Source organism: Cebus imitator, unplaced genomic scaffold (genome assembly GCF_001604975.1).
Source record: "Cebus imitator isolate Cc_AM_T3 unplaced genomic scaffold, Cebus_imitator-1.0 Scaffold58, whole genome shotgun sequence".
Lineage (NCBI taxonomy): Eukaryota > Metazoa > Chordata > Mammalia > Primates > Cebidae > Cebus > Cebus imitator.
The window spans coordinates 1,468,222-1,483,415 of NW_016107373.1; the positions used below are offsets into that span (position 1 = coordinate 1,468,222).

Genomic DNA, 15,194 nt, shown 5'->3' on the forward strand with positions numbered 1-15,194 from the left:
TTTGTATTTTTAGTAGAGACGGGGTTTCACCATGTTGACCAGGATGGTCTCGATCTCTTGACCTCGTGATCCACCCACCTCGGCCTCCCAAAGTGCTGGGATTACAGGCTTCAGCCACCGCGCCCGGCTGATGAGTTAATGTTTCTATCATCCCATTTAGACAAAGAAACAGGGGCTCAGAGACGTTTATCGATTTCTCCACAGAGTCGCAAAAATGGCAGAGCAGGGCAAGAACCCAGAGCTGTGACTTTAGGTGGCTGCTACCCGCCAGGCACTGCGCTGCCGTCTCTACACTCCTGTTTCTCAAACTTCATAGTGCCCGTGAATCACCTAAGGACCTTGTGAACATGCAGTTTCTAGCCCAGTAAGTCTGGAGAGAGTTCTGAAATTCTGCATTTTTTTCTTTGAAACGGAATCTGGCCCAGCCTGGAGTGCAGTGGCACAATCTTGGCTCACTGCAACCCCCACCTCCTGGTTCAAGTGATTCTCCTGCCTTGGCCTCTTGAGTAGCTGGGCGTACAGGTGCCCGCCACCACGCCCAGCTAATTTTTTTAATTTTTAGTAGAGACGGGGTTTTACCATGTTGGTCAGGCTGGTCTCAAACTCCTGACCTGAAATGATCTGGCTGCCTCATCCTCCCACAGTGCTGGGATTACAGGCATGAGTCATCTCACCTGGCCTGCATTTCTAACAAGCTCCCAGGTGATGCTGATGTTGCCTGTCTCGGGCAACTGGCTTTGAGTAACAAGGATCTACATGAGTGGTTCTCAGACTTGAGGGTGCATCCGAATTCCCTGGAGGGCTTATTAAAACACAGAATGCTGGGCCCTACCCCTGGAGCTTCTGACTCAGTAGACCTGGCATGGAGCCGGAGAATAAGCATTTCTAACAATTCCTGGGGGATGCTGCCGGTCTGAGGACCACACTTTGAAAACATCTGCTCACTTAAGCAACTCAGCAGCCCTGCCAGGTATCTAGTAGGTGAAGAAAAATGGGGACACAGGGAGGGGCAGGATGTAAGTGACCCAAGGCTATAGGGTGTGTTTCTGAGGTCCCTGTCATCCTAAACTTAGTTCTCTCTCCTCTCTCCTGTCTCCCAGAGCAATGCACAGCCAGGTGTGGGTTGCAGAGGAGCAGGAGGCCAGGTGGGATGCAGAAGGCGCCACCCACCTGTTGGCATTCTCCAGGGTCTCCACCTTCTTCCACAGTTCATTGTTCTCTGATGTAAATGTCTCCACCCTGTAGGGGCCAAGCAGGCGGAGGCTCAGGGGCAGTCCCCAGACTCACTACAGCCCCTCGGCCTAGCCCCCCATCATCACGTGCCCCCGTGCCTCCTGCCTCTGCTGCCACATCAGAGAGGGCCTGGGAGGGCAGGTCAGGCGAGAGAGTGGCGCGTCGACCCCCCCCCCCCAAGCCCCTTACTTCTTTTCTAGACACTCCACATACTCCTTCTTCTTACGACGGCTCTCCTGGGCCGAGATCTAGAGGGGAAGCCCCAAAAACAAGGGTTAGCACTGCCACATAGCCACTTCCTGGGCCCCCACAATTTCAGACCTGGTGTGCCAGGGAAGCCCACCCACCAAGGAAGCTCCTCAAAGCCCCCGGCGGCCGGCTGTACCTTGTTCTTGATTTTCCTCCGGACTCTCTTCAACGCCTTCTCCTCGGCTTTGGTGAGGGGGAGTTTCGTGGGAATGGGGTAGCCCTCAGCAATCAGGGTCCGCTTCTCCTCCTCAGTCAGGAGCAGTGGCCCTGAGGTCCCCTGTAGTTTCTGTAGGAAGTAGGACGTGGTAGTTAGGAGCCAGGCAGCCCTGGGTTCAAATTCAAGCTCTGCCACATACTATCTATATGACCCAGGCGAGGCACACAACTTGCTGCGTCTCAGTTTCCTCATCTGAAAAGGGGGTGGATCTGGGTGAAATTCAGTAACACGTGTCACGTGCCAGAACGGCACCGAGAGCGCAGGTGTTAGGCACTCAGTGCATTGCTGGGGTCGGGGGCAGTCCTGGATCTCATCCCTGAGACCACAGCCTCAAAGCTCACTTGTTTGGGGTGCCCCAAAGAGCATCTCCCTCAGACCCCTCCCTACAATCTTGGCTTGGAAGACTCCACACCTAACCCAGGGCTCAGGGCCTAGCTCTATGTTCCCTGGGGATTCCGGAGCATCTGGGAACGGTTCCTCATACAGTGCTCCTTGGAGGCAGCCTGGGTCATCCCTTGGAGGTCAGGAATGTCAAGTTCTAGTCCTGGCTCTGCAACAGTCTCCTGTTCACCATGAAGCAGGGTAAAAGGATTCAAACTCCCAGCCGGGTGCAGTGGCTCACGCCTGTAATCCCAGTACTTTGGGGGACCGAGGATGGCGGATCACAAGGTCAAGAGATTGAGACTATTCTGGCCAACATGGTGAAACCCTGCTTCTACTAAAAATACAAAAATTAGCTAGGTGTGGTGGTGCACACCTGTAGTCTCAGCTACTCGGGAGGCTGAGGCAGGAGAATCGTTTGAACCCAGGAGGCAGAGGTTGCAGTAATCTGAGATCGTGCCACTGCACTCCAGCCTGGGCAACAGAGCGAGACTGTCTTTGAGAAAAAAAAAAAAAAGAAAGAAAAGAAAAAAATTAGCCGGGTGTAGTAGCAAGTGCCTGTAATCCCAGCTACTCAGGAGGCTGAGGCAAGAGAATTGCTTGAACCTGGGAGGCAGATGTTGCAGTGAGTTGAGATTGAGCCAACGTACTCCAGCCTGGGCAACAGAGTGAGACTGAAAAAAAAAAACCAACAAAAAAAGGGATTCGAATTCCCATCTGCAAGGCAGGCATCCCATCCCTCTGAATTCTGAGGAGGGTGGGGATCAGTCTCAGGGCTCCCAACCCTCCCCACTGGCCAGTGTGCTCAGGTGGATGTATTCAATTTCTCACTTCCGGGATCAGCCCACCCGTAGCTCCTTACGTGCGGGGCAGTGAGGAGTGGGGAGGTGGAGATGGCTGTGGAGGAGCGCGCCATAGGCCGGACAGGGCTGGAAGGGGGCAGAGAGTGGGGACTCTGGGAGCCGTCGCTGTCACTGCCGTGGCTGCTGGGGGGCGTTGGAGGCATCTGCACCAGGTCCTCTGGGGAGAGCAGGGGAAACCGGGTTAGCAACATTGCACCCCAGCTCTGCTCCGACATCATCATGAGTTCAGCTGAGCATGGCCTGCACCAGCTCTGACATTGTAGGAAACGGACTGTCAGGTCCTGGGCCTCAGCTGTGACATCAGAAGGCCCTCAGCAGTGGCAGAAAGACAGTTGACATCTGGATAGCCAATTCCTGGGTGCTGCCTCATCTGACACCACAGAGACCCAGCTCCTTTAAGGCTCGCCCTTAGCATAGACATCATAGAAGCTGAATTCTTGGGAGGTCCTCCGTGACCCCTGACTTCACAGAGTTCAGGGCTTTAAGCTCAGCAACCCCAGAAGGTGACTGGGGCCTCTCTCTCATAGGGTAAGGCTGGGAAGCAGGAGCGATGGCAGCAGCAGATTGGGCAAGAAGAGGACTGGATGAAGGCCAGGTGCGGTGGCTCACGCCTGTAATCCCAGCACTTTGGGAGGCCAAGGCAGGTGGATCATGAGGTCAGGAGTTCGAGACAAGCCTGACCAATATGTCGAAACCCTGTCTCTACTAAAAATACAAAAATCAGCTGGACATGGTGGCGGGCGCCTGTAATCCCAGCTACTCAGGAGGCTGAGACAATTGCTTGAACCTGGGAGGCAGAGGTTGCAGGTTGCAGTGAGCCGAGATTGTGCCACTGCATTCCAGCATGGGCGAAAGAACGAGACTCCGTCTCAAAAAAAAAGGAAGAGGACTGGATATGAAGAGTGGGCATGGATGGAGGGGTGGAGGGGGAGTGGGTAGGGAAGGGTGGAGAGGATATTCTGGTGGAGAAGTTGTCAAGAGACAGGGGTGGGTTGAACCAAGGGACTAGGGATGCTGTCTGCCCAAGACTGGAGGGGAAGAGAGCCCTTCCCTGGACACACCTACCTGGTGTCACTTTGAGGAACTGATTCACCTCCGGAGGCTCTGCCTTGATCACTGGCAGCTGAGTCATCTCTCCCGGGGCCTGAGGAACACACAAGCCCAGCTCCGTTAGCTGCCCCTGCATCTGTCCCCGCCATGTCATTCTAACCACATCCTCCCTAAGGCTGCTGGTCTACTCTGCACGGTTGGGGAAGTGGCGGGGCTTGGAGTTCTGGGCACAGCTTCAAGGGAATAGAGGTGAGTTCTTGAGCTTAGAGAAGCCAAGTCACACCGAAGAGAAAGGACTGGTGGCCAAGTAGTGTAGTTCAGACCTTAAGCTCAGAGAAGGGGGGCCTCAGAGGGTAGGGCCACCTTCCACACCAGCTGTGAAGGCCACACAGGCTTTGGTACGCAGGTTGCCATGAGGACAAGAAGAAGAGGTAATGTCTGCAACAGTGTAGCTGTTCGATGACTCGTAGAAATAGTACAGAAGAAGGAGGCATTGATTGGCTGGGGGCTCAGAGACAGCTCCCTGAGAAGTCAAAGTCTGAAATGAGTCCTGGGGTATAAATAGAAGTAGAATCCAGACAAAGAAGTATGAGGCAATGAGAGCTCCTAATGGGTTTGAAGCAAGGGCCTGATAGAATCAGATGGAAATTTTTTTCTTTTTTGAGATGGAGTCTCATTCTGTCGCCCAGGCTGGAGAAGAGTGGTATGGTCTCAGCTCACTGCAATCTCCACCTCCTTGGTTCAAGTGATTCTCCTGCCTCAGCTTCCTGAGAAACTGGGATTACAGGTGCCTGTCACCATGCCTGGCTAATTTTTGTATTTTTAGTAGAGACGGGGATTCACCATGTTGGTCAGGCTGGTCTTGAACTTCTGGCCTCGTGATCCACCCACCTCAGCCTCCCAAAGTGCTGGGATTACAGGTGTGAGCCACTGCGCCCAGCCTCAGATGGACATTTTAAACATGCATTTCTCTTTATTTATATTCTGACTTGTTCCAGAAAGGACTTTAAGAACATGCATGGCTTTGTACATGTGACTACCGACATGCATGTAAGTGGTGTCCTCTTTGAGGAAGGCATGGTGTTGGGGGCCGGATTTCAGGCCCCCGTCTCCTCCTGGTCCCTGGGCTGCAGCCCCAGAGAGAAGATCAGGATATTGTGGGTGGGATGCAGAATCCAGCATGTAGGCTGATGAGTAAGAATCCCAGAAGGTTCAAGTTGGCAGGGACCTTGGAGATTCCTTGGTCTACATCCCAGCTCAGCCCTCGAGTGACAGATAGGGGACTGCGGTGCAGAGAGCTCACTGTTGACTATGCCAGCAGCTCCTGTGCCTTCCACTAGGGGTTATGACCTCATTGCGTGGGCTTCAGGGTCTGGCAGGCCGAATTTGGGAGGCAGGTCAGTTGCTTCTAACTGCATGATTTTGGGCAAATTGCTTAACCCCTTGAGCCTCAGTTTCCCTTTCTGAAGCCTCCTCGCCCCGACTGCTGCTGCTGTCACTCAGTCCTTTCCTGCTTTGGCGAGGCCTCAGGAGTCCCAGAGCCAGTCTTGGGGATGGTCTTGATAGATCCTGCGTATTTGCCACCAACCCCTGATCCCGTGAGTCTGTGGTGGTGCGGGGAGGGGCTGGCCTTTCTTGCCTTCGGCCACCACAGTTTGAGCAAGTGAGCCGTGTGGCCAGCAGGGGGCAGGGCCAGCCACACTCCCATCTAGGGATTTTAAGACGCTGCTCATCCCGTGGAATCCTAGGGCCAGAAGCGCCTTACAGGGTTCATGAGCCCATTTTACAGAGAAGGACGTGCAACGGGCCCAGAACACAAATGAGGCACTCTGCTAGGAGCCAGGGTTCTGGGCCTTACGTTCCCAGAGGGGTGTTGGGTTTATAGCTGAATGCTGTCATCTACACATTCGTGAAGGGGGGAGTTCGGCTTGAGAGTGTGGGTTAAAAATACTAATCTCCGCCAGGAACGGTGGCTCACGACTGTAATCTCAGCACTTTGGGAGGCCGAGGCAGGCAGATCATGAGGTCAGGAGATCAAGACCATCCTGGCCAGCATGGTGAAACCCACGTCTCTACTAAAATACAAAAAATTAGATGGGTGTGGTGGTGCGTGCCTGTAAGTCCCAGCTACTCTGGAGGGTGAGGCAGGGGATCGCTTAAACCAAGGAGGTGGAGGTTGCAGTCAGCTGAGATCATGCCACTGCACTCCAGCCTGGTGACAGAGTAAGACTCTGTGTCAAAAAAACCAACACACACACACACACACACACACACACATCTATATACACACTAATCTCATAAATGTAAACGATTGAAATATAGTACACTTTTTTGTATGTCCATTTTGGTCTTTCTTTTTTAAAAATCCTGAAGTTTTGAGCAAAGTCAGTGGCCTGGGCTGTCTCCACATCTGAGACCCTGGACTGGGCAACTGACGCCAGCCCTGCCTGGGGACCTGCAAGCTGTCTTCTTCTGCATAGGTGAAGGCCTCAGTTACTCCAAGGGGGCTGTGGCTTGTGCCCGCTGCAGGATGGTGAAAGGGCAGCTGGCGGGGCAGGTGGAGGCCTGGGCTGGGGCTTCCCAGCCTCAGCCCTGAGGCTCATGCCATCCCATTCACAGAGTCCCGGGCTTTGAACACCTCTTCCCACAGACCCACCATCCCTTGTCCCTCCCTTGGCCCTTACACACCATCCCCAGGCTCACCTGGTGGGGGATGGGCAGCCTGGACAGGGGGCTGAGGCCCAGCAGCGGGGTGGTGGCCATGGTGGCCGCAGCAGCCATGGCAGAGGGGGCAGCCAGAGGGTCCACGGGCAGCTCCGGGCTCTGCTCCTGCTTCACCATGATGGAGCACAGTTTGTGTCCCAGCACCCATGCTCCATGCTCTGCATCTAGGGGAAGGGGAAAGGCTCAGGGGACTCCAGGGCAGAGCCCTCAGCCCCTTGCCTGCCCCCTGGGAGCTGCTCTAGGCTGAACTGAAGAGAGATGTTAGGGTATACCAGATTCACACCACTCTTGATAGGCTGTGTGACCTTAGGCTAATTGCTTAACCTCTCTGAGCCTGAGCTTCCTCATCTGTAAAATGGGAAAAGGTACTGGAAGGACCAAATAGACAAGTTCTGAGGCTTAAGTAGTATAATGCACATAAGACACTTAACACCGTTTGTGTTAATACTTAACGATGGTGAGAAGTAAATGTTCAGGCTGGGTGCAGTGGCTCACTCCTGTAATCCCAGCACTTTGGGAAGCCAAGACAGGTGGATCGCTTGAGCCCAGGAGTTTGAGACCAGCCTGGGAAATATGGCGAAATCCCACTTCTACAGAAAATACACACACACAAAATTAGCTGGATGTGGTGGTGTGTGCCTATAATCCCGGCTACTCAGGAGGCTGAGGTGGGAGAATTGCTTGAACAGCCAGGCGAAGTGGCTCACGCCTGTATTCCAGCACTTTGAGAGGCCAAGGCAGGCAGATCCCTTGAGCCCAGGAGTTCGAGACCAGCCTGGACAACGTTGTGAATGCATGTCTTTACTAAAAATATAAAAATTAGCTGGGTGTGGTGGCACTGTAGTCCCAGCTACTTGGGAGGCTGAGGCAGGAGAATCGCTTGAACCCAGGGGACAGAGGTTGCAGTGAGCCAAGATCACACCACTGCACTCCAGCCTGGGCACAGAGTGAGACTCCATCTCAAAAAAAAAGAGAGAGAGAGAGAGAATCACTTGGGAGGCGGAGATTGCAGTGAGTCAAGATTGTGCTACTGCCCTGCAGCCTAGACAGACAGAGTGAGACCCTGTCTCGGAAAAAAAAAAAGGAGTAAATGTTCAATAAATACAAGCCAGTGTTAATACGACTATTATTATTCAGTAAAAATTTGCCGGGCCAGGCGCGGTGGCTCAAGCCTGTAATCCCAGCACTTTGGGAGGCCGAGGCGGGTGAATCACGAGGTCAAGAGATCGAGACCATCCTGGTCAACATGGTGAAACCCCATCTCTACTAAAACTACAAAAAATTAGCTGGGCATGGTGGTGCGTGCCTGTAATCCCAGCTACTCAGGAGGCTGAGGCAGGAGAATTGCCTGAACCCAGGAGGCGGAGGTTGCGGTGAGCCGAGATCGCGCCATTGCACTCCAGCCTGGGTAACAAGAGCGAAACTCCGTCTCAAAAAAAAAAAAAAAAAAAAAAAAAAATTTGCCAAGCACCTTGCTAGGTGCTGGGGATCTAGCAAGAGTCACATGTGGTTTATTGTAGTTGGAATGCGAAGGGGACTGGACGGTGGGGTCAGAGAGGCCCGTGGGGGTGGCTTGGCCTTGGAGGCTGGGTTAGTTCAGAGATGTGACTTTATCCTAAAGCTAATGGAGAGCCGCTAAGAGTTTTGCACGTGCTCAAATTTGTAATTAAAAAAAACTTTTTTTAAAAAAAATTATCAGATGAGTAAAAAAAAAAAAAAGAAACAATAAATAAATAGAGACAGGATCTCTCTCACTCAGTCACCTAGGATGGAGTGCAGTGGTGCCATCATGATTCACTGTAGCCCCGGCTAAATTGATTCTCCTGCCTCAGCCTCCTAAGTAGCTGGGAGTACAGGCATGTGCCAGGTAATTTTTGTATTTTTTCTAAAGATAGGGTCTCCTGATGTTGACCAGGCTGGTCTTGAACTCCTGAGCTCAAGTGATCCACCCACCTCAGCCTCCTGAAGTGTTGGGATTACAAGCGTGAGCCATTGTACCTGGTCCACATTTGCAATTTTAAGAGAGATTATGGCTGGGCGTGGTGGCTCATGCCTGTAATCCCAGTTTTGGGAGGCTGAGGCAGGAGGATCGCTTGAGCCCAGGATTTCAAGGCTGCAGTGAACTATGATCAGACCACTGCACTCCAGCTGGGTGACAGATCGAGACCCTATCTCTAAAATTAAATCAATTAAAAAAATAAAATATAAAAGATCACTCTGCCCTCGTGTGGGGATTGGACTGGCTGCAGGCAAGATGGAGGCAGGGAGAACTGCAGGAGGTGTTGAAATTAGCCAGGAGGGAGAACGGGAGGCCTGAGCAAAGGCAGTGGCCGTGGTGATGGAGAGGAGGGGGCAGATTAGAAGGAAGCATCCACAGGACCCGGTGACTGGGGGTATGTGGGGGTGGGGGGAGGCGGTGGTGGGGAGGAGTGAGAGGTGAGGCTTAGATTTCCTGAGACCAGAACTCACCTCCTTCCCACCTAGTGGGCCTCCTGGTTTCACCTGGGCAATAGGGTTGGCAAGCATCACCCCTTTTCCTGATGGGTGCCCACAGTCCCCCACCCTAAGTCAGCCCCATTCATGGTGGCCCTACTGCCTGGCAGCCACTGAAGCAGCCAGTAAGACAGGGGAGAGGTGAGGGGAGTCAACAGTCGTGGGGGAGCTGGAGGGGACTCTGGACTTTGGGGCCTGCTGTGGCAAGGGAGAGGGGGCAGTGGCTGATTGACTACCTTGGAGGCCAAGCCCCACCCTGCTGGGAGCCTGAGTGCCCCAGCTCTGGACCACAGGCTGCCCTTGGGCTCCAGGAATACCCACAATCTTCCCCTATTATAGGGCCAGGCCACTGGCCTCCAGGAAGCTGCCTCCTGCAAAGGGCCCACAGACAAATTGCTTTAAAAATAGACTCAGGGGCCGGGTGTGGTGGCTCACGCCTGTAATCCCAGCACTTTGGGAGGCCGAGGTGGGTGAATCACCTGAGGTCAGGAGTTTGAGACCAGTCTGGCCAACATGTTGAAACCCCATCTCTACTAAAAATAAAAAAATTAGCCAGGCATGGTGGCGATCGCCTGTAATCCGGACTACTCGGGAGGCTGAGGCAGGAGAATTGCTTGAACCCGGGAGGTGGAGGTTACAGTGAGCCGAGATCGCGCCACTGCACTCCAGCCTGGGTGACAGAAAAGAGACTCTGTCTCAAACAAACAAATAAACAAACAAACAACAACCCAGAGGGTGCCCCTGCCCTCATGGGGTTTGGGGGGAGGTACAAAGGTTTGTCTTTGCCCCTGGGGACTCTCAAAGACCATCAGATGCAGCTCACACTTCTTGTGCTGAGCACAGCTCTAAACCCTCGACACACGTGAGCTTCTTTTCCCAACAACTCTCTGAGGCAGGCCCATTGTTCTCCCCATTTACCAGGTGAGAACATTAAGAAACTCACTCAAGACCTTGGTTCTTTAGCGGGAAAGAGGAATAAGATAAGAAAACACTGTTCATTGTTCCAAGCACTCATAGTCTTTTTTTTTTTTTTTTTTTTTTTTTAAGACGGGGTCCAGCCTGGAGTGCAGTGGCGCCATCATAGCTTACTGTAGCCTCAACCTCCCGGGTTCAAGATTTCCTCCTGCCTTAGGCTCTCAGGAAGCTGCGACTACAGGCATGTGCCACCATGCTTGTCTAAGTTTTTAATTTTTAATTTTGTAGAGAAGGTGTTTTGTTATGTTGCCCAGGCTGGCCTCAAACTCCTCAGCTCAAGCAATCCTCCAGCCTCGGCCTCCCAAAGTGCTGGGATTATAGGTGTGACTCACCAAGGCTGGCCCACCCATAGCATTTGTAGGACTTCTATGCACAATGAAAATAGTCATTAATTATTATTATTGTTTGAGACGGAGTCTCACTCTGTCACCCAGGCTGGAGTACAGTGGCGTGATTTTGGCTCACTTCAACCTCTGCCTCCCAGGTTCAAGCGATTCTCCTGTCTCAGCCTTCTGAATCACTGGGATTAAAGGTGAATGCCGCAACTCCCAGCTAATTTTTGTATTTTTAGTAGAGACAGGGTTTTGCCTGCTGGCCAGGCTGGTCTTGAACTCCTGGGCTCAAGCAATCCTCCTGCCTTGGCTTCCAAAATTTCTGGGATTACAGGCGTGAGTCACTGAACCTGACTGCCTCTAATTATTGATATACATTATGTGCTGCAGACTTAGCAGGGTACTTTGTGCACACATTTTTTAAAGCCTGACCAGAATGCTCAAGGAATATGTTATTTTCATTTTATCATTGAGGAAACAGAGGCCCAGAGAGGTTAAGTAATTTGCCCAAGATCACCCAGCGGCTGGTGGAGACATGGGGATTGTGGGAAGTAGAAAATTTCCTTTTTAAAGTTTCCTTTTTGTTAAGGAATAAATGTGCTTTTAACTTTGTTAAGCCCTATCCTATGTAGCTGTTAGATATGGCTTCCCTACAGGCACGTAGTACATTCCATGTCCTTGTACTTTAACCAAGATATCTGTGCTGGATGTGCTCACAGGCATGTCCCAGCTCTACATTGCTTTCACCTGTTTAGAAAAGTTTTAAGTTGTTAGCCAATTGGGTTTTAGTTTAAATTGTAAGATCTGACTCCAGCCAATGGAGATCAGACACAGCAGTAAGAACAACCCCAAAGGTGTAAGGGATAAATTTGTGTGTTTTCCTTTATTCATTGTACTCTTGAGGCAAGATGGCTAGCAAGGGTACCCTTCCTGTCGTCCAAGAAGTAAAAATTGCGTTGCTGAAAAATCCTTTGTCTCAGTGATAATTTTTCTTTGCAGCACCAAGCATCTATTTCCAACATCTATTTCCAGCAGGGATGCACACTGATGCCCTTGTGCGTCCCAGCCCAATAGCCCTGGCTGCCCCTTGTGACTGGCAAATGTGGTGGTGGCAAGGGTGTGTGGTTGAGAATCAGGGCGTGCTGTTATGTCTCCATGGGTGACCTAGACAACTGAGTTTTTGTGAAGTCTCAGTTTTCTTATTGGCTCCATGGGGATTAAGATAAAAGTGATTCCAACCTCACCTGTCAGTCATGAGAAGTAAATGTGGTAATGAACATGAAGGCAATCTGTAGACTGGAGACTGCTATCGAAATGTTTATTGTTATTTGCATTTGTAGATCTAGATACTGAGGATTACAGAGGTTAAGTGACACGTCTGTGATCATCCAGCCGAAAGTGACAGAGCCAGGACCACCTGTATTTGAGAAAAGGCCCAAAGGGACCATTTCTAAGTGGGGCACAATGTGGGTCTTAAGTGCTGATTACCTGAGTGGAAGAGCTCAGGGTGCCCTTTGCTTTAAAGGATGAAGTTAGGTGAGAGTGGAGGATTAGAGAATGCTACCTTCTGGAATAAAAGAGGATAGCGGAATCTCTTTCAAATAGCATCTCAGGGGATATCACAGTATGAGGAGGTGGCGACGTTCTAGAGTCTTGGTAACTTGTCCACAGTTTATTATTGTTATTATTTTTGAGTCAGAGTCTTACTCTGTCACCCAGGCTGGAGTGCAGTGGCGCGATCTCAGCTCACTGTAACCTCCGCCTCCTGGGTTCAAGTGATTCTCCTGCCTCAGCCTCCCAAGTAGCTAGAATTACAGGTGCCCACCATTACGCCCAGCTAATTTTTGTATTTAAGAGAGATGGGGTTTCATCATTTTGACCAGGCTGGTCTCAAACTCCTGACCTCAAATGATCCGCCTGCCTCAGCCTCCCAAACTGCTGGGATTACAGGCCTGAGCCACGACACCCAGCCTTTTTTTTTTTTTTTTTTTTTGAGACGGAGTCTTGCTTTGTTGTCCAGGTTGGAATGAAATGGTGTGATCTCAGCTCACTGCAACCTCCGCCTCCATGGTTCAAGTGATTCTCCCACCTCAGCCTTCCAAGTAGCTGGGAATACAGGCACTATGTAATAGAGACACCATGTGATGGAGGGCATCATGCCCGGCTAATTTTTGTATTTTTGTAGAGATGTGGTTTCACCATATTGGTCAGGCTGGTCTTGAACCCCTGACCTCAGGTGGTCCACCTGGCTCAGCCTCCCAAAATGCTGAGATTACAGGCGTAAGCAACTGCGCCCAGCCAGTTATTATGATTGTTATTTGAGATGAAGTCTCACTCTGTTGCCAGGCTGGAATGCAGTGATGTGATCTCCGCTCACTACAACCTCCTCCACCCAGGTTCAAGCAGTTCTCGTGCCTCAGTCTCTTAAGCAGCTGGGATTACAGTAGTGCACCACTACTCCCGGCTAACTTTTGTATTTTGTTGTTTTTTTTTGAGACAGAGTTTCACTCTTGTTGCCCAGGCTGGAGTACAATGGCACAGTCTCGGCTCATTGCAACCTCCACCTCCCGGGTTCAAATGATTATCCTTCCTTAGCCCCCTGAATAGCTGGGATTACAGGTGCCTGCCACTGTGCCTGGCTAGTTTTTGTATTCTTTTAGTAGAGATGGGGTTTCACCATGTGTTGGCCGGGCTGATCTCGAACTCCTGACCTCAGGTGATTCCCCCCAGCTCGGCCTCTCAAAGTGCTGGGATTATAGGCGTGAGCCAGTGTGCCTGGCCTTTTGTATTTTTTTTTTTTTTTAGTAGAGATAGGGTTTCTACTAAATGGCCAGGTTGGCCAGGCTATTCTCGAACTCCTGACCTCAAGTGATCCACCTGCCTCGGCCTCCCAAAGTGTTGGGGTTACAGGCATACGCCACCAGGCCCAGCCCCACAGTTATTATTGAATTACCCCCACTGTCTCCTCTAAGTCAGCAGTTCCAAAACCTGAGTGTGCATGAGAATCACCTGGAAGGCTGGGCTCTACCCACAGGGTTGTGATTTAGCAGGTTTATGGTGGAGCCCGAGAATCTGCATTTCTAACAGTTTCCCAGGTGATGCTGCTGGTCTGGGAACCACGCTTTGTCAACTACTGACTTAAATCAGCAAAAAACCCTTTTGAGAAGTGTTCCTGCTGGGTGCGGTGGCTCTCGCCTGTAATCCCAGCACTCTGGGAGGCTGAGGAGGGCTGATAACCTGAGGTTGGGAGTTCAAGACCACGCTGACCAACATGGAGAAACCCCATCTCTACTAAAAATACAAAATTAGCTGGGCGCAATGTCACATGTCCATAATCCCAGCTACTTGGGAGGCTGAGGCAGGAGAATCACTTGAAACCGGGAGTCAGAGGTTGTGGTGAGCTGAGATCAAGCTATTGCACTCCAGTCTAGATGACAGAGCAAGACTCCATCTCAAAAAAAAAAAAAAAAAAAAAAAAAAAGTGCTCCTCTGGCTTTGAATTGAAGGAGAACGGAAAGGCAGGGAGCAGCGCCTCCTGAGGGGTTTGGGGTGGCTCATCTGGGAGGCTCTGGGAGTCTAGGCTCCAGGCACCCTCTCTTGCCACCCCAGAGCTTCCTTTCTCCTGGGCATTCTGTGCCTGCGCTGTCCCCAGGCTGTTCCAGCTCTTACCTTGGGTGGTGTCCTCCATCTTGATGGGCACCAGGGGGCTCTGGGGCGCTGAGTCTCCGCTTAGGGAGTAGCTGTGCTCCGCCTGGATGCCTGGCGTTGGGGAGTCCAGTTCCATGTCCAATAGAGGGCTCTTCTCATCCAGCACCGGGTCATCAAAGAAACTGCTAAACAGGTCATTGGAGAAGTCCTCCATATTCTCCGCGAAGTGGTCCAGGTGCTCAGGAAAGTGCTAGGGAAGGAGGAGGAGAAGAGGGAATTCAGCTTTGCTTGGGAAGGGGGTATAGGTGCCACTGTGGTGGTGCAGCACCCCACCACGGCCACCACTGTCACTGTGACCTCCCATTACTGTCCCCATCCCCATTAATACCAGCAACACCATCACCACTACCAACATCGCAACACCAGCTCTCATCACTTCCATCATGACGGTTACCACTCTCATCCCATTCTCTCCACCGTCCGCTCCACCCTCACCATTGCTATCTGCAAGGGTGAGCTGTGGATGGGGTCAAAACCTCCCTGGACCAGGCAACAGGACACTGGGCTCTGTGACCTTGGTCAAATTACTTAAACTGCGTGAATCAGTTTCTCGGTCTGTCCTACTTCCCTCACAGCTTGATGCGAAGACAAGGTCAAAGAACAAGCGTGTGTCTACGCCAACAGATTTGCTTTCCAAAGACAATATTAGTGAATTTTGTATGATCTTTTGCCGGGATGTGGGAAGAGAGTGACGCAGTGTGGTGGGATTCTTGGGGCCTCCAGTCCCCTCAGTAGCACAGTCCCCATCTGTCCTCACGCTTTAGGGTCTCTCTCCTTTCCCAAGCCATCCCTTATACGGAGAGGTTAGTCTTTGGAGCACTACTACTTAGGTTCGAATGGTGGCCTCGATCCTTCTAGCTATGACTCAGTGCTGTTTAAAGTGTGGGTGGTGACTCATTAATGGGTTGTGAAATCAACTTAGTGGGTCACGAGCAGAATTTAAGTAAAAATAAAACAGAAAAAAAAAAA

The 15,194-nt window shown here is 51.5% G+C and overlaps 1 protein-coding gene across 1 annotated transcript in view; it reads right to left on the minus strand.

Annotated features, from left to right (window-relative positions):
- Positions 1–15,194, minus strand: part of CREB3L1 (cAMP responsive element binding protein 3 like 1) — a 46,311-nt gene that overhangs the window by 8,179 nt on the left and 22,938 nt on the right. The window contains exons 2-8 of the mRNA XM_017529325.2: positions 14,187–14,415; positions 6,697–6,881; positions 4,009–4,087; positions 2,943–3,100; positions 1,619–1,768; positions 1,423–1,481; positions 1,171–1,239 (exon numbers count right to left, since the gene is read on the minus strand). Of these exons, the coding sequence (XP_017384814.1) occupies positions 1,171–1,239; positions 1,423–1,481; positions 1,619–1,768; positions 2,943–3,100; positions 4,009–4,087; positions 6,697–6,881; positions 14,187–14,415 (929 nt within the window). The remainder of the gene's footprint in view (positions 1–1,170; positions 1,240–1,422; positions 1,482–1,618; positions 1,769–2,942; positions 3,101–4,008; positions 4,088–6,696; positions 6,882–14,186; positions 14,416–15,194) is intronic.